At 56.1% G+C, this 19,538-nt stretch overlaps 1 protein-coding gene across 1 annotated transcript in view; it reads right to left on the reverse strand.

The window, feature by feature from the left end:
• LOC133355173 (uncharacterized) overlaps positions 1–19,538 on the reverse strand; it is a 92,136-nt gene that overhangs the window by 13,197 nt on the left and 59,401 nt on the right. The window contains exon 3 of the mRNA XM_061572515.1: positions 267–3,176. Within this exon, the coding sequence (XP_061428499.1) occupies positions 267–3,176 (2,910 nt within the window). The remainder of the gene's footprint in view (positions 1–266; positions 3,177–19,538) is intronic.

The following is a 19,538-nucleotide window of genomic DNA, read 5'->3' on the forward strand; positions in this document are numbered from 1 at the left end:
GGGAATTTAACGTGCGAATTACGAGACAAAAAAAACACCACCGCCGATTCTGTTCGCAATTACTCAACAAAGTCGATCCACTACATTGGTTTCACGTAACGTGCTTACAAAGTGACGGAGAGAAAATGGCTCTGGCCAATTTGTCGCATTACACATTATCTATTGACAACCTACGTAAAGTCAAATAACAACGGCCGGTTCTTAACACCCGGTGGGGCCTGCGCATAACCCTGAGGGTTCCGTTTGCCGGGGATGAGGAGCGCTACCTTGAGCAGGGAGATCTCGGAGCAGTGCGATGGAGACGTGGGGAGCGGCGGCGAGAAATTGGGCCTCTCGCCGGAGAACTTGAGCATGGCCTTGGTCGGCAGGATGCGGCTCGGACGGGGCCCAGGCAGGAGCGACACGGCCGGGTAGCCCCCCGCGTCGCTCGCCGGGCTCTCCAGGCCGCCGCTAAAGCCCGGCGCTTGCGTCGTCGCGGGCGACGGGAGCGAGAACGGCGACGCCGACGCGTGGAAACTTGACGGCGACGACTGAGGATGCGACGAGGATGATGACTGCGGCGGCGGCGGTGGCCTGGGTTGCGGCGCGGCAGCGGCCGTGCCCGGGGCCTCTGACGGCGCCTTCGGTTTCCTGCCCCTCTTCTTGCCGACGTAAATGGTGCCCTTCTTGCTCACGTGAATCTGCTGCCTCTTCTTGACCTTGGGGGGGGCGGTGGCGGCGATGATCGTCGGTCGGTCGGCCTCGCGGCTGACATCGGTAGCGCCGTGCGGGCCGCCCTTCGAGCCGGAGAAGATCTGGCTGAGAATCCTCTCCCTCTTGAGTCCTTTCATTTTGTTGATCTTCTTGAGGAACTTGCGATCGGTCGGCCTCTTGGTGCTCGGTCGGGGCTCGTCGCCGGGGACGGCGCCAGGCCCCCAAGTCCCATCGGCCGGGAGGAGTTCGTCGCTCTCGGTTGTGATTTCTGACGCGGAGAAAATACGAACGCAACCGCGGCCGAACCCATCCGTGCAGCCGAAGGCATCGTCATCTTCGGCGCGAGCGCGACACTTCAATGCGCCGCCACCGCCGCCGAATGAGAGCTCCTTCCTAGGTCGCCCCCGTCTCTTCTTCTCGGGCACCTGCACGGTCAAACTGGACACGTTTGTGTAGAGCGGCGAGAACAGCGCGCTGGGCTGGCGTGGAGAAGAGCCGCATGACGCTTCGTCCGCATCCTTCGCCCCGGGTAGAGCACTCTCCACCTGCAGCTGCTTCATCGCTTCCACACGGAGCATTTTGCTTTTGCGGTTCAAGTGGCCGAGTTTAATCCTGCGCTCATTGAGACTTCTCAGTCTGGATTTTGAGCTCTTCTTGATTTTGTCCGCAGGCTTTTGGGGACCGCCAGGCAACACGGTCGGAATAGAAACCGAGCGCTCCTCCTTCGCGAATGCCGCTTGTCGCGGCTCTCCCGTCGTGCCGTCGCTCGGCGAGACGGCGTTGGAAACGACGGCGGACGCCGACTCCTCGTCGTCGCTTTCCACTGCGTCCGGCGTGGTGGCGGCGGCAGCGGCGGCGGCGACAGCGGCGGCGGCAGCGACTCCGTCTGCTGGTGAACTTCTCGGCGAGCCCCTGGCATCGATGGCGACGGGCGAGCCGCTTCCCTCGCACTCGACCGCTTCCGCAGATGGCGAGACGTGGCGGCTCGCCCCCGCGAGCTTCTTACTTTTCTTGCCCCTCGGCTGCCGCCGCTTCTTCTTCTTGGCCACCACGCGCGGGTCTCCCGGCTCGGGAGACTCCGCCCCCACGGGGTCAAAGGTCGACTCCACGAGCGCAGCCAAGGGGCTCGTGCTTTGAGGGGTCAACCGGGCCGGGGTCTCCCCTTCCTCTGGGCAACTCGTCTCTGACGGCAACGCCGCCGTCGCATTCTCTACGGCTTCCACCATCGCCGTCGGGCCGCACGCGAGAATCTCCGCTTCGGGGCACGGAGGAGCAACGTCCCCTCCGACTCCCGCTAGCGGCTTGCCCTCCAGGACGTTCTCCAGGCTGCGTTCGAACTCCTCGTAGCCGCAGTCGCGCGCCGGGCGACGGTCCTCGTACAGAAACGAATCCGCAGATTGGTCCGCGACTGAGGCGTTGTCCTCCAGCGAGCCGACAGGGCAACGAGGGCTCAGGTAGAGCGGCGAGGAGAGCGGGCTTGCCGCCGACACGGAACCCGAGAACGTGGAGGCGCACGGGGAGACGCAGAAATCCTCCGGAGCGTACACGACACCCCGCTCCACCAGCCCAACATCCCCCACGTCGTCCCCGACTCCCAGGGCGGCCAGGTCGGCCGGAACGCAACCCGACTCCTCCTCGTCGTTCTCCAGGAAGCCCCCGAGCCCCTCCCCCTCCTCGTCGTCGTCGTCGTTGTTGTTGTTGTTGCCTTGCCGCCGGGCGGTGGGCCGGAAGTGGCTGGCGAACTCCTCCATCTCGCCGATGTCCTCGTCCAGGCGCAGCTCGGATGGATCGAGCGTGCTGCAGTCGTCCGTCGACTCGGAGGCCACGGCGCCGTAGGCCTTGCTGTGGAAGCCATTGTTGATGATGTCGGCGCTCAGCTCGATGGAGCCCAGCTTGTCCTCGGAGGCGGCGCCCTCCTCCTCCTCCTCGTCGGCGCCGCCGTCCTCGCCGGCGAATGCCGAGCAGCGGTCGGCCGCCGCCGCGCCCAGGTCGGCGGGCGACACGGACGGCACGCAGCCAAACTCTCGCTGGAAGTATTCGTCCATCGCCCGCTGCCTGCCACCATCACCTGGCGCCGCGCCGCTCGCTCTTCTGGACCTCGCTGTTCTGCTCCTCTCGCCACCGGCGCCGGCGCTCGGCCGGAAGGTGGCGGTCGCCGATGCCGCCCTCACGGCGCCGAATGCCGCCGAGTCGTCATCTGCGCCCGCCTCGCTCCCCGGGGCGCCCCCTCTCACCGCCGGGGAGAAGCCACCTTGCGGTTTGTCCACCGCCCGGCTCAGCGGCTCTTCCGCAGCGACACCTCCCACGCCTGGCCCCTGCTGCTCTCTGCGGATGTCCTCCACCTCCTCCACCTCCTCCACCTCCTCCTGCTGCTGCTGCTGTTGTCGTGAGACGTGGAGGCACTGCAGCCTGGTCTCCTCGGCCTGCTGCTTGATGATGATGTTGTGGTGGTTGTTGTGGTTATTGTGAAACTGGTGATCGTTCTGTTGAAGAAGAGACAACAACAAAATGTAAAGTTTAATGTGCGTCATCATCATCATCCTCAGCCACGGGCAATCCACTGCTGGATGAAGGCCTCCCGCCACGAACGATGCGGCACCTGCAACACGAGCCGTTTCCACCGCTGCTGCATCTCCCCTGTGGAGCTCTCTCGGACGCGTCCCACTCCTCATCATAGAATGCCTTTAACTGTCGCAAAACTACAAACAAAACTACGAAGGTTTACGAAGTAAAAATCTCATTCATCACAAGAGCGTGTTCATGTTACATCCGTGAGAATCTGGAATTTACAGAAAACAATTCAGGAAATTAATCCGGAAACGTTATTTGCCGACCACAACAGGCAAAGATCCCCCATATAGCCTTAACAGACCGTTGGGGCAAGTGTTGTTAGCAAGTGCTGTTAGTAAGCACCAACCACACACACAAACGCAGCGCCGTTCGTAAACGCCATGAGTGAAACGTACAGTGCGATTTTCATTATTAACATTTTTACGGAAATGATATTGCCCTGGGTCCGTTATCTGTGCACGAGCACGGCCGCGAGATAGACTGAGTCAGGGCTCGTCCACGCCTCCTATCACATTGTTGCACACGATACAATTATGCGGGTTAATTTAAATAGATACCCTCTCGCACACGGTAATAAACCTATAGGCCATGTTCAACGGTGATTAGACCACGCATCAAGAGGAGGGGGGGGTTTACATCGCTTAAGAAAAAACACAGCACAGAAAGCACTGAATAGCGGCCTAAACAAAGCAGTGTGTCCTCTGCCCCCCACCCCCCTCTTCCCGAAATGCTGCAGAACGGTCATTATTAACATTCAGACGAGGCTGGCCTGGCCTGGCAAAGCATGAAAGGGTTTTGGCAGTCGCCCAGATTCAGGTCGTGCAGAGCCGCGCAAGAAGACAGTGGCACACTCGCGCACGTGCGAACACACAAACACACACACAAACACACACACACAAACACACACACACAAACACACACACAAACACGCAAACACACACACACACAAACACACACACAAACACACACACAACACACACACAAACACACACACAAACGCACACAAACGCACACACACACACAAACACACACAAACACACACACACACAAACACACACAACCACACACAAACGCACACACACACACAAACACACACACAAACACACACACAAACACACACACAAACACAAACACACACGCACAAACACACACGCACAAACACACACACAAACACACACACACAAACACACACACACAAACACACACACAAACACACACAAACGCACACGCACAAACGCACACAAACGCACACGAACGCACACACAAACACACACAAACACACAAACACACACACACAAAGACAAAGGTCCCCCCGTGTAGCCTTAACAGACTGTTGGGGCAAGTGTTGTTAAGCGAGCACCTATGAAGGCCGGCACGGCACGCGATGTTAACACGTCGTGCCAGGTATTCATTTGAGGTTGAGTCGACCTAGAGGACGCTCAGGACCGGTTCAGATAATCGTCACCGATGTGAACTCGGGTCGCCGGGTTCGTTGCGCGGCGCGCTAACCGCTACACCACCGCTCCTCACACACACAAGCACAGTCGCACACACGCGCGCGCGTGCACACACACGCGCGTGCACACACACACCATAGCACGTGCATGCCGCATGTGTGTGCGCGTGTGCGCCACACACTCACAATTCCGCGATTGGCGGAATTGGGCGTTCTGCGCCCTTGCGCCCGTGTGTACACGTGTGTGTACACGTGTGTGTACACGCGCGTGTGTGTGTGTGTAGACGTGCTGGTGTGTACACGCGTGTGTGTGTAGACGTGCTACCAGCACGCGTGTGTAGTAGACGTGTGTGGGTCACGGCCGTGTTGAGTCTGTGTGTGGGTCACGGCCGTGTTGAGTCTGTGTGTGGGTCACGGCCGTGTTGAGTCTGTGTGTGGGTCACGGCCGTGTTGAGTCTGTGTGTGGGTCACGGCAGTGTTGAGTCTGTGTGTGGGTCACGGCCGGTGGGTAGCCGGGGAAGGTGGGGGGGGGGGTCCCGTCGCATCGCAGACGAGACACGGGGGGAGACGAGACACAGGGTGAGACACAGGGAGAGAGACACAAGGGGAGACACAGGGGAGACGAGACACAGGGTGACACACAGGGAGAGAGACACAGGGGGAGACACAGGGGAGACGAGACACAGGGTGAGACACAGGGAGACACAGGGGGGAGACGAGACACAGGGTGAGACACAGGGGAGACGAGACACAGGGTGAGACACAGGGAGAGAGACACAGGGGAGACACAGGGGAGACGAGACACAGGGTGAGACACAGGGAGACACAGGGGGGAGACGAGACACAGGGTGAGACACAGGGGAGACGAGACACAGGGTGAGACACAGGGAGAGAGACACAGGGGAGACACAGGGGAGACGAGACACAGGGTGAGACACAGGGAGAGAGACAGGGGAGACACAGGGGGGAGACGAGACACAGGGTGAGACACAGGGAGAGAGACAGGGGAGACACGGGGGAGACGAGACACAGGGTGAGACACAGGGGAGACGAGACACAGGGTGAGACACAGGGAGACACAGGGGGGAGACGAGACACAGGGTGAGACACAGGGTGAGAGACACAGGGTGAGAGACACAGGGGAGACGAGACACAGGGTGAGACACAGGGGAGACACAGGGGGAGACGAGACACAGGGTGAGACACAGGGTGAGAGACACAGGGTGAGAGACACAGGGGAGACGAGACACAGGGTGAGACACAGGGAGAGAGACACAGGGGAGACACAGGGGGGAGACGAGACACAGGGTGAGACACAGGGAGAGAGACACAGGGGAGACACAGGGGAGACGAGACACAGGGTGAGACACAGGGGAGACGAGACACAGGGTGAGACACAGGGAGACACAGGGGGGAGACGAGACACAGGGTGAGACACAGGGGAGACGAGACACAGGGTGAGACACAGGGAGAGAGACACAGGGGAGACACAGGGGAGACGAGACACAGGGTGAGACACAGGGGAGACACAGGGGGGAGACGAGACACAGGGTGAGACACAGGGAGAGAGACACAGGGGAGACACAGGGGGGAGACGAGACACAGGGTGAGACACAGGGTGAGAGACACAGGGTGAGAGACACAGGGGAGACGAGACACAGGGTGAGACACAGGGGAGACGAGACACGGGGGGGGGGGGGGACGAGGAGGCCCTCTAGACGTAGCGTGGCGCTGTCGGTGGAGAAAGCTGAGACGCGTCCACGCAGTCAGAGACCGCCACCCGACACGGAGCATTGCGTTACGCACGAAAATCCCCCCCCCCCCACTCTGGCCCGGGACAGGCTGTTGTGACGAAACATCGCACGAGTGTTGGGTCAGGAGGAGAGGCGAAGATGCGTTTTGTTAAACCCAAAGGCCTCGCGTTCGTTCTTACATATCGAAGCCGCGTGCCGCGTGCGCGATGCTGGAGTCTGCCCCGTCCCGCCCTGCCACCACCACAGCGGCTGACGAGGGGTCGTCTGTCCGCCCCGAGCCGGGGGGTCCAGGCCCAGCGCGCTCACGGGCCCCCTTCATGAAGCGACTCGACGGCCTCTCCGTGTCCCCCAGCGCCGCCACTCCCTCGCCCGCGGCAAAGTAAATAACTCGTAAAAGTGAAACGGCGTTAAATATTGGCAGGCGGGAGGGCATTACGAATGCGGGCGGATTAAAAAAAAACCCTCGCTGAACACACACTTACCTGTACATGTGCACTATGCCAACATAACATGTACACACATACACACACACACGTGTGTGTGTGTAACGGTTAGAGCTACACTACACACACGTGTGTGTGTGTAGTGTGCCGGTTAGAGCTACACTACACACACACGTGTGTGTGTGTAGTGTAGCTACACACGTGTGTGTAGTTAGCGCTGCGCTGCGGTGACCCGAGTTTGATTACCGCTAGCGGCCAACAGCAGTGACGATGATATGAACTGGTCACGGGGCTCCCCTAGGTCGACTCAGCCTCAAATGAGTACCTGGGGTGGTGCGTAAACATCACCACTGGGGAGACAAAGGCGGCCAGGCGCGGTGTTGGCCACCCACCCCCTCGTGTGCGGTGGCGGCCTTCACAGGTGCTCGCGAGCAAGCACTTGCCCCTACAGTCTGCTCAGGCTATACGGGGGATCTTTGCGACCTGTGGCTCTGTGGCCTCTCCTCCTCCTCCTCCTCAGGCGGACTCCACTCAAGTCGTCAAGTCGTTGCACGGGGGGGGGGCACTTTCACGGTCAGCCGACTTGGCACTCGTGGGGTGCGTGAAACAATGATGACGATGATGACGACGACGTCAATGTATCTATTTGTATCTCTCCAGGTGAGGCCCACTGAGCTACGTAGCTCTTTTTCAGAAGCGACCTGGCCACAAATGAGAGCTCAACGAAGTGGCTTGTCACGTGCAAATGGATAGCAGCCAAATGCTCTAAATGAACGTTAATTATAAATGTGCAGGAAAAACTGAGAAAATGCCACGGGGAGAGAGACACGCAAACTCCAAATATACAGCAGGCGTCAGGGTCGGGATCGGGATCGAACCCAGGACCTCCATGTGTATCAGGCGAGATAGTTAACATCTCGCCACCGTGATGAGTAGAACGATGATGATCCTGCAGACGACAAATAAGCCAGTGGTGGCGAAGATTTTGATGATGACGATGATTACATTTATTATGGGGTCAATGATCATGATGACAATGATCCTTTTGATGATGTTATTGACTATAATGACGTTACTGATTACTACTGTCATCATGGCATTTACGGTAAGTGACGATGTTTAGAACCAGCGGGCCTAGACCCGATATTTTATGTGTTGGTACTACGCAAGTGGCGGCATCACCTCTCAATATTTTACAATTACCATAGTCACTGAGAAACTCATTCCAACGGACAAGTCCATCACAAACTCGGAAACCGCGAGAGCCCTTGCTCATCTCCTAGTGTCGCTATTCGATGGCTTTCACCAACAGCAGCAACAGTAGCTGCTGCTGCTGTTGCTGGCGACGATGGGTGACCTGGTGGGACACCGAACTTTACCGATGCGGGGTTGGGGGGAGGCACATCTGCTGCTCCCGCAGGTGCGGGGCAGGTAACACGACTCGAGCAGCTGCTGTTTGTGCGCGGCGCACCCCCCCCCCCGCCCCGCTCTGTTTTGTTCCACTCCGCAGATATTAAGCAATGCTCTAAGCAAACACGTCACTGCGCCCTTTTAGAATATTCTTGCCCGAGCGAAGTTGCTGACGCCGCCGTGGCCGTGGTGGGTGCTGGTTACACAAGTGGCCGCGTGTGATTGTGCGCGTCTTGAGTTACCGGGAGGAGGAGGGGGGGGGGATAGGTCGTGGAGCGGGGATATTTCAATTAAGCCGCGCAGCCAACGTCGCCCGACCTTTTCGCCACGGACACCATGTTCCAGAATAAAATAACTAAACACATTGCAATGCAAGAGGGAGAGCGAGAGAGAGAGAGGGAACCACTCCGATTTAACGACAGATCCCAGGTCAATTCAAAGTTGAACCTCCCACATTTCATTATTTGCCGCTGGCGGCGCAGAGGCGACCATGGTTAGAAGCTGGGGGAGAGAGGCGCTCGCGACTGCCGAGGGTCACGGTTCGAGCCCCACGGCCGCCCTGGTTAACACCGAAGGGCGTATCGATTTCAGAAAAGTGTGCCGCCCGCCTCAGTGAACGTCAACAACCCCGTGACGACGTTATTCAAGAAAGAGAAGAAGGCCGCGCGTGCCGGTGTCCCGTGGTTCAAATGTGATAAATAAAAAATGAATGTAACGCTGCGCCGTTACTACATCGGGTAGAACCGCAAGCTCGGAACATCGACCTGGACTGCCAACACTCGACAGGACCCTCCTGAGAGACAGCCTTGAGACTCCGCAAGGCTTTTTATGGGCGACTAAATAAATATGAAGGAATGAGAAGAATGTGACGGCGTGTTTACACGACGACGTCCTTGTACGAGGTGTGGTCTGCGTCAGGCATGGCCCCTGCAGAATCGAGACCGGGCTGGAAAATGTTGGCGCCTTGCTTGTGCACGACTGCTGCCCCCTTCCAAGACTCTCTCTCTCTGTTGACACCGAGCTGTGGGCTGTGACATCATTCGTCTTGGTTAAACTCGGCACTGTAAACCAAAGGAAAAACGCTGACATTTAACTTCAAAAGGCCAATTTTAATCATCGGCTGATTTCATCGCTAATTTAATTAGCATCCCTCGAACACCGCTGGGTGTGGGGCGGGAGGCAAAGTCGGCATCGTTTTACCCGGTCAATGGCGGCGCTCCGTTTTGAAAACTACGAAGCCAACGATGGCAAAGAGGCGTTTGCGTCGCGCTTTCATTAACAAGGCTGCATCGTGCCATGGGCTTGCAGGGCGCGGGTTCGCGCTAAATCGATGGCGTGGCATCAACTTGGTAGTGCGAAATGGGCGACGATACTGGAAATGCCACCGGGCGTTTCGGACAAAGACGAAGACCTTCGCTGTCCCGGCATTCTCAGATCATTGAGGCCATGAAGCGATCACCGTGGAAGGCCGCCACGTGGCGTGGCTAGCACTGCCCCAGGCCGCCTTTAGCCTCCCCAGTGCTGATGTTGTCTACACACTGCCCCACGGAGAGCCAATGACAAAGGAAAGGCCCAAGATTGGTTCCGATATATCGCTCGCCACTGATGTTAGCCGTGGCTGCGAATCAATCCCGGGCTGCCAGGTTCATAGCATATTTCTGACGCACGCACACACACACAAACTTGATACACACGTGGTAAATAAACGCTCGCTGTTTTTGAAGTTGAAAACTAATTCTTCGTTTAAACTATTAAACTGCGACGACCTTTGCAGGATTCATTATTGCGGACGAGGCCTCGTCATGAGCGGTGCAGCACCCGCGATAATTACTGGACGAGAGACCACCTGGGAACACCAGGAGTTTTCGGCTGAGAGGTGGCCAGGAGATGGCATTGCAGTTCGGCAATGGGATTATTAAATCTATCTGTACGGAGCTTCGACTGCTACCCGCTCACGCATCTGGAATCGTCTCCGCGCACCCCGGTCGCCTCCCACACGAAGTGAAACGTGCGCGAATGAAATTGACGAAAGAGAAGGGCCCTCCTGAAAGAGAGTCTTGAGACGTTGCCGAGGCTTTCCCAGGCAAGCAGAGGGCATTGCCACTGCAACGGGAGGCACGAACAATCATCCTCGCAGTGTTATTGTAGAAAACAAGCTGAACGTGACCATTTAATAACCATTCTGTCGCTCTCATTAAAAGCATCCGCTCTGCACACGGCTCGGGAATGTTGGGGAAAGTGCCGCTGGCGAGCATCGATTGAGGTCATTTGAGGACATCAGGGGTGGCATCGTCTCTGCACCAAGCTACATGTGTCTCATCGCCAGCCATGGTCCATCCACTGCTGGATGAAGGCGTCTCTCCTCAATACGCCGCCGCCGACTCTCACACTGCTGCCATGTAATCATCCAGCTGGCGATGTGTGCAAGCCAATTGACTTTTGTTTATTTTAGGTTAAATCAACTTAGAGATGTGTCCCAAAACAGGTTCACGTGCTACCCTGCTCACTGGTGATGTTCATGGGCAGGAGCTGAACCCAGGTCCGCCACCATGCCACTTGCTCCCAAACACACAAAGACAATGATCCCCCGTGTAGCCTTGCCAGACAGTTGGCGTCAAGTGCTGCTATGGCGAGCACCTGTGAAGGCCGGCACGTTTACAAAGGGGTGGGTGGCAAGCACCACGCCCGACCACCTTTGTTAACCAAATGGCGATGTTCACACACCACACCGTGTAATCATTTGAGGCTGAGTCGACATAGGAGAAGCCCAGGCCCAGTTCATATATTCGCCTCTGTTATTGGTCGTGAGTGAGAATGGACCTCGGGTCGCCGGGTTCAAAGCGCTGCATGCTAACCGCTGCACTATCGCTCCCCACGAAGACAACGATCTCCCGTCTCGCCTTTAACATACTGTGGGGGTAAGTGCTGTTAGCGAGCAGCAATGAAGACCGGCCAGCGCCACGCCTGGCCGCCTTTGTCTTCCTAGTGACGAAATTTACACACCGCTCTAGGTACTCATTTGAGGCACAGGCGACCTAGGGGAGGCCCATGACCGGTTCAGATAATCGTTGGCCGTCAGCGGGAATTGAACTCGGGTCGATGGGTTCACAGCGCAGCCTGCTAACCGCTACACTCCCGCTCCCCACTATACACACGCACGGTCACACACACACACACGCACGGTCACACACACGCACGGTCACACGCACGCACGCACACACACATGCATACACACGAGCCGAGTTTAATGTTTATTTGGTGGGGGAAGGGTTACAAGACCAAAAACGCACGCGTTGCGGTAGGTCGCTTTGTCATGAGCGAAGTTTGCGCTGGAAACGCGTTGGTCCTCCCGACAGCTGCTGCTCGCTGGTCCGAGCGGCTCAACAAAGCCCCCAATGCACTCGCCGTGGCGAGTGGGGGGCGCAGACGACAACAACAACAACAACACGTTGTGGTGGGGGGGCAGAGCTCCAGGTGGTCCCCCCCCCCCCCCGCCCTTAGCCCTCCAGCGGCGTTACGACTTCCTCGCGTGACGCTCCATAAAGCTGCACGGGGGCCAGGCGCAGAGCCGCCGCGGTGGGTGCCGTGGGTTATCTAGACACCCCCACGACTTGCCGAGGCTCAGAGACACCCTTGACATCACGGGTTTAACATCGCGGGGATTTTGTAGTTTAAGTTTATCCTCTTGACCAATGTGATGTCATAAATGGTGATAACGCTGATGATGGAACTTTCAAATTCACAAAAACTCCAAATCTCCATCAATAACACTGTGGCCCTTAAGAGGAATAATGAAATAACAGGCGACGACGATTCAGGCAAAGTCCCAGGTTTGTAGCAGGGAAACAAGGGCCACCACCCGAAACGTCGCCTATTAGAGAAGTCCTCTTGAGGGCCACGGCGTTACTGACGGACGTGTTTGACTCATGCTTGAGCACCACTGCCAGTGGCGGTGTCACACACGTGTTGTGTTTGAATATTCACAGCAGGGCACGACCTGCAGGCTCCATGCCGCACAGTAGCCGGCAGTTCCGTAGACTTAGCGCAGCGAGCAGCCGGCACGTCCGTCGGACGTGCCCGTCCATCCGTCCCAGATGCCCGCGGTGGCGTCAGCACCGCGCACGTCCATTCGCCCGCCCGCCAGGAATCCAGCCAGTAAAACCTTCCGAGCACGAGTGTTCCTCACTTTACGCCGGTTCGGTTTGTGAAACTTCGCTTATGTTCTGCTAACCTATTTCGACACGCAATTCACAATATTACGCCGTTTCAATTCACTCGTACACGCGGCTATTAGGTCTTTAGGGGGACAACAATATTTGTGTACTGTAGACGCTACTTGGCAGGCAGATGTCTCGTGCGGTTTCGCTTTGCGCCGTCGTGGGCGCGACAGCGCGGCTCTCCCATTACGAACCCGCCGAATGAACAAAAAGTATTCGGCAAATGCCGGGGTCACCAAGCATCCTGCAATGTGACCGACAACCACGGGGAACCCTCCCCTCGTGGGACTCCCACGACTCCACGACGGCCGTGCCCCTGGCAGTAAACTCGTTGTTCCCCGGAGAAGCACGCAGAGCGCGCCGTGAAACAATCACCTTCACACCCACTCGCCCCCCCCTCGCTTACAAGCCGTCTACTCTCCCTCGCCCATCCTACGACTGCCCCCCCCCCCCCCCAGCTACGTTTAAAGACTCTAGACTGAAGACTGAACTCGGTAGAACGGCCGATTGTGTTTAGGTTGTTGCCCTTCCTCCGCACCTCCGATTAGCGTGATTGGCTACGTACGGTGCACAAGAAGTTCAGCATACACACATACGACGAGGCCTACCCCAGCCCCCAGCACTACCCCGATCACTTCCCCAACCCCTCTCTCCCGCCTGTTCTCCAATCACCACAACGACACCGCCACTTTTAATAACAACTCCACTCTTTATTTCAACCACTCTCATCTTATGTACAATTTATAATTGCTGCAAAGCGCCTTGCAATAAGGCGCTGCTGTATAAATCTAGATGAGAAAAGAAGCGCCGTGAAAATTCTGTGCGAGATTCATAATCGTCGTCATTGTCGTGCGCTGCCAATGTCTAAATCGACATCTGCCGGAACAAAACATTATCCCTCCCAAGTTCTACATTTCTGCTGCATAAGCGGTCGCGGTTTTGTGTCGCACAGATGCTCTCTCCGACAAGCTTCCGGGCTGCACCGCTGCATGTTGCCAAGCACACTCTGAGAGTGACCTTCTGCGGCAACACTGTGCGACACGACCCCACTCCAACCTGAGTGAGTGAAGCTGGACCGTCCGCTCACCTTCCACGACCACCTGAAAAAGGTCGCCGCGAAGACCACAACAACAAGGGTCGACCTGGTCCACAAACTGCCGAGCACCGGTGGCGGGGGAGCCGAGCCGCGTGCACCACCGGTATGGGCCAGAAGCAGTCGCCACTCGACTGGTGGATGTCCCACTGAACACTGCAATGCGATGTGTCACTGGAACCCACAAGTAGCCCCAACGCCCTGGCTGCCCGTGCTGTCACTCACCTCTCCCCCTCCGGGAAGTCCTGCGAATCAAGAAAATCAGTCGCCTTCTCATTCACCAGGACCCCAAGAACGTCCCTCGTCACCGCTTGAAGTCCCGCCGAGCCCATTTGAACCCATGCACTGCGCCTTGAACAGCGCGAGTTCAACCCCCTTGACACTTGCAGAGCTGAATGGAGGTCAAAATAACTCAAAAACACCACCTTGTTGTGAAAGACCCAACGCAGAACATCCCTGGGTTTGACCTTCCACGAAGCTCATGGTGCACCCTAAACCGAATCCGCTGCACACACCATGGCAGTAGGTGCGGGTACCTGATGCACACGTGGAACATTAAAAACTCTCCAGTCGCGGTGTGCGCCTGTGGTCATCCAGAACAGGCCGTACAACGTTTCATGACTCAATGTCCGATCCACACAAATGAAGGAGACATCACAGCGATGATACACTTCGCTGCTCCTGACGGGGTTGTCTGGCTTGACCACCTGAATGTGGAATTGTAGTTCTTGCTCTGCATCTACATCAGCCACACCAAAGAATAAGACCGCTTTGTGTTGTTCGGCACGATGATGGCCGACGTTTCACTCCGCCTTCTGGGAGCTTCACGTGCTGGAAACGTAATGCCAAACAACAACAAGAACAACGCTGCCACCGACGCAGTTCAAATTCAGTTCCTTCAGAAGCTCCCCTTAGCACGTGGAGCCAATCCACATGTGGTACAACCTAAAATGGTGAGATGTTAACTACCTCACTTGGCATACAAGAGGTTGTGGGTTCGATCCCAACCCTGATGCCTGAATATTTGGAGTTTGCGTGTTCTTCCCGTGGTCGCATGGATTTTTCTCCAGATCCTCCAGTTTTTCCCTCCATATTTAGAAACAAGTGTTTAGAGTATTTGGCTGCAATAGATTTCCACGTGATATGCCACTAAGTTGAGCTATCAAATGTGGCCAGGTCACTTCTGGTAAAGAGCAATATAGCTCAGTGGGCCTGACATGGTAAATCAAAACTAGTTTTTTTAATAGTTTAGTTACATCGGAGGGAATTCCAAATTCCTCGTTGCTCAGAGAACGTAAAAGGGCTTTCCTCGCAAGCGGTCTGAACTCAGGCAATGATGGTGGTAGCGGGGAGTGTTGGTGTAACGGTTAGCGCACTGCGCTACAAACCCCTAGGTCGACTCAGCCTCACGTGAGTACCTCGTGCGGCGTGTAAACATCGCCACTGGGGAGACAAAGGCGGCCGGGCGTGGTGCCGGCCACCCACGCTCCCGTGTGCCATGCCATTCATAGGTACTGCACGCTAACAGCACTTGCTCCAACAATCTGTGGGAGGCTATACAGGGGGTCTTTGTCTTTGCTGGTGGTTGTGGGAGAAGTTAGTGCTGATGGTGGTCGGAATTGCGCTGATGGTAACTGTGGTGGTAGTAATGATGGTGGTAATAATATTAGAGGGTGGTGGTTGGCACAGTGGGGAGCACAGGTGGTTCATCTGCCAGTCATCTCAGTCAACCCATAACACCTGGGTCAGTCCCGTGACCTCCTACCAGCGAGCCTTCGTCACTTCACGTGGCCTCAAAGTTTACCTAGCCGGACACAATCGCCGTGGTGCCATCACTACCACTTCGTGGCGAACGGCAGTTGGTGGTGGTGGTTGTAGTGGTGATAGTGGGGGTGGTGATGGTGGTGGCAAGGGTGATGATGGTGAGAGAGTTGACGATCATTGTCAGCAAAGCCCAACGTGACGAGGGCAGCGCCAGAATGGAGGGCACGTCAGGGGGCACGGGGCCCACAGGCCTCACCGCAGACGCTCGTCACCGAGGCCGACGTCACATTTCGGCGGCGCCCCCACGTCTCATTGCCTCACGCGACTGCATTGTCCGCGACCGATTTGAGAATGTTAAGGGCGTTGGTTAGAATTCCGTCTCGAGACAAACTTGCACACGCCCTAATTGGTTTACAAAATTCTGCCATGAGACAAAACCCGCATGCAGCTGCTGCGCTCAACGATGAATTCAATAGAAACGTTTCCACAATGAATTCAAGCTGTGCCCTTCACCGGCCCGACACAAACCGGAGGTCTGCTGATTCGTGGACTCGCATTGATTCCGAGGCTCGTTCCCCGCACCTCCGATGAGCATGGTTGGCTACGCGCAGTGCAAAAGAAGTTCAACACAACAAACATCTGATGATGTGGCTGATTCTGTTGCCAAGCATACTGATCGCTCTAATTATGACTCAACTCCAGTCAGCAGGGATGCCTTCATTTAGCAGTGGATAGACGCAGGGACTGTACATTGTTATCAACACGTTCATACGCGAACTAAAACAGTAGAATCTAGATATAAGCAGACCTAATGCAACCACAGCTTCCATATCGAAGCAAGTCATGCTAACATTACAAATGTTAATACAAGCACACGACTTCCTGATATAAGCACACATAGCCTTGCTCCCATAGAATTTGATTCTATCCAATGCCTACTGCATTACTCTCTTTTTTAATTAATATAGCGTCGTCATTGCGCCCATTATATCTCACAATCACTCAGGAACCACAGACAAGCTTGAAGGCAGCCAAGCAGTGACCGGGCACTCACAACAATTCCCCAAACTCTGCAGTCCTCCATTTCTTCAGGTGTTATTGGCTAATTATTAATGAATGTTCAAACGTGTGGGAGGAAACTAGTGCAACCGAAGAAAACCGACGCATGCGACGGGGCAACGCTCTATCCCGTACAGAAAGGACAGACGAGATAAGACTGCATTCTGCTGCGCTGCCGTGGTGAGTGAGGGCATGGCACCTGCTCTACGCCCACGGGGTGCGGGTTTCACAGCGGCGCGGTGGTCCACCAACCGTCGCCTGTGCAGTGCTGGGTTAGAGGCTGCGAGCTGCTGCAGGAGCCGAGCACGCCAAGAGCAACACATCAGAGAAAGCTGTTGAGCACCAAGGGCACATTGAGCCACTCCCGAGTGCAGCACTTCAAGTGATGGGGCAGATGCAAGGAGTCCAGATGCGACCCGAGCAAAGGCAACTTCAAAACGAGACAATCTACCGGCGAAATGAGCGCTCTTCCGGGTTTGCCCCACCTGTCCTGGTTTGCCGGAGATCATGCTGTTGTTAAGCGAGGAGGCTAATTCTCTCATTGGAAAGCTGTAAGTCTTCCCTGGATGTTAAAGGTGCCGGTTTTTTTCAGTTTCACAACAATAATAATACTACTGCACCACTCAAGATAGTGAATTCATGCATTCATGAGATGTTCTTCTTTCTCGTCCCATCATACGTCCCAGTTTGTGTGTAACCCAAGACGTGGCAACCCGAGCATTTAGCAGAGTCAAATCTCGCACTCCGGGCTCCTCCGGTGAGCGGGACACGGGACCAGCCTGCTCGAGTTTACCCAGCCACGTGACCTCTCACGTAGCCCGACATTTTCTAAACTAGACAATGATTTTATTTGACCAGATGAGGCCCACTGAGCTATACAGCTCTTGTTTAGAGGCAAGCTGGCAACACAAGATAGCTCAACAAAGTGGCTCATCGTGTGGAAACTTAAAGCAGCCAAAACCGGAGGAGAAAAATCCACACGACCACGGGGAGAACATGCAAACTCCAACAAACATACAGCAGCAGCAGGCGTCGGGGTCGGGATCGAACCCACGACCTCCTGCATACCAGGCGAGGTAGTTTACATCTCGCCACCGTGATTCTGGGCAGGCTTTACAGACCTCATTAGAATCTTAAAACGACGAATGGTTTCCATGGCAGACAGGCGAGAATGACATCAGTGTCTCCAGCTTGGGCGATGATGCAAGATTGCAAGCCCCACTCAACCCAGATTGCTTTGCCCGACACAAGAATCCGTTATGACACGGTGGGGGTGCCGGTGGCCGTGGTGTCGGTGGTGGTGGTGGCGGTGGTGGTGGCGGTGGTGGTGGTAGCCGTGGTGTCGGTGGTGGTGGCGGTGGTGGTGTCGGTGGTGGTGATGGTGGTGGTGTCGGTGGTGCCGGTGGCGGTGGTGTCGGTGGTGGTGGTGTCGGTGGTGGTGGTGCCGGTGGGGGTGCCGGTGGTGGTGGTGTCGGTGGTGGTGGTGCCGGTGGTGGTGGTGGTGGTGTCTGTGCCGGTGGTGGTGACCAGCATGTGTCTGTCTGTATAATTGAGCCTGAGCAGCACTATGGCTGGGTGACCGCCGCGCAAAACCCAAGTGCTCATAAAGGGCTGCCCGCAAGTCAGGACACATCGGGTTATTTCATTTATTTTTTGTATCTGTTATCTTTATTAATTTATATAATTTTTCATCTTACTGTGGTTCGCCTCAAATCCATCATTTACCAAACTCGATGAAGAGCCCCGAATAAAATTAGACGAAACAATGATTGGTGAATGTTAAAATATAACACCTGTAATTTAAAAAAAAGTCAAATTTATTTCAAAATAGAATTCATGCATGAACGTGAAAGGAAGTAAGTTTGATGTAAAAATAAATCAAATAACCTGCTGTGATTTGTTCAAATAAACAAAATAACCATGTGTCCTGACTTTTGGGTCACCCTGTATAGGATGCTGTGGGGCTACATCAGAAAGTGGAAATTAAACTTCCCCAAATCTCCAAGCAGGGATTTCCCAAACCCCACTTTGAGTTACATAAATGTCACTGTCAGCATCATCAGAATCACCATCCATGCTCGATCCACTGCTGGATGAGGCCTCCCTGCCCTGCCCCCCTCCCCAAACCGTCGCCATCTCAGACGATCCTGTGATATAACAATTAATAAGCAGCTGCTGCCACTAATTTGCGCACGGCAATTGCGGCGCACGGCGAATGAATGGGGAACAAATTGAGATAATTCTCCCAACTAGGGAACACCTCCCACAATCTCCTTCTCCTTCGCTATAGCTGACAACACATCCATTGTGTGAGCACGGCCCGATTGAAACGCCACGAGCAGAGCGATCCACATTAAGCCTTGCAGATCGTCAGCGCGAGCAGCATTTGTGAGCGCCTATTAAGGCCAGAGCAGGCGACACGAGCGGGACCACACCCCGCCACTCTCATCCTGCCCGACGCGGAGGTGAACACGCCACCCGCAACAGCTACGCATTCTATGCCGAGTCAACCTAGTGGCGGCACCGGGCCAGCTATGGCACCACGCACCGCCGCTCAATGCCGTGCATCGATCAGGAATCAAACCGGGGATCGCTGGGGGTCAAAGGTCAGCCCCGGCGGACCACCGCACCGCCGCTACCGCAGCGCCAGCGCACAACGCACGCGCGGCGACGAGATAACGGCACGACGAGGTAAACAGACGTGGACACGTGCCGCACCGGTGAATATTTCATAGGAGGCTTAACGACACCTGGCCCGGCAGGGACCACGCAGCCGGTAATGTCATCGTGGGGCGGGTTTTTAATACCGCCAAATGGACGGCGGAGAGAGAGAGACGCACACGACAACACGGGCCTCGCGCCGGCATCGGATTCCCGCGCGCTGCCTTGCAGACCTGCCGCGGGTCACGCCGCTAATCGACTCGGGGCAAGCGGAGGTTAAATGGGCGAGAGCTCTTGAGGGGAGCTTTGCGGGCTGGAACTGCGGCGCTCCCGCAAATGAATCGTTCAGGCCGGGCGCGGTGCGCCGGGCCGCCACGCGTTGTCCGACGGCGCTCGCCCACACTCGGAGCAGCCTGG

This window comes from Lethenteron reissneri, chromosome 50, assembly GCF_015708825.2.
Source record: "Lethenteron reissneri isolate LAM-NWPU_2019-01 chromosome 50, ASM1570882v1, whole genome shotgun sequence".
In the NCBI taxonomy this organism is placed as follows: domain Eukaryota; kingdom Metazoa; phylum Chordata; class Hyperoartia; order Petromyzontiformes; family Petromyzontidae; genus Lethenteron; species Lethenteron reissneri.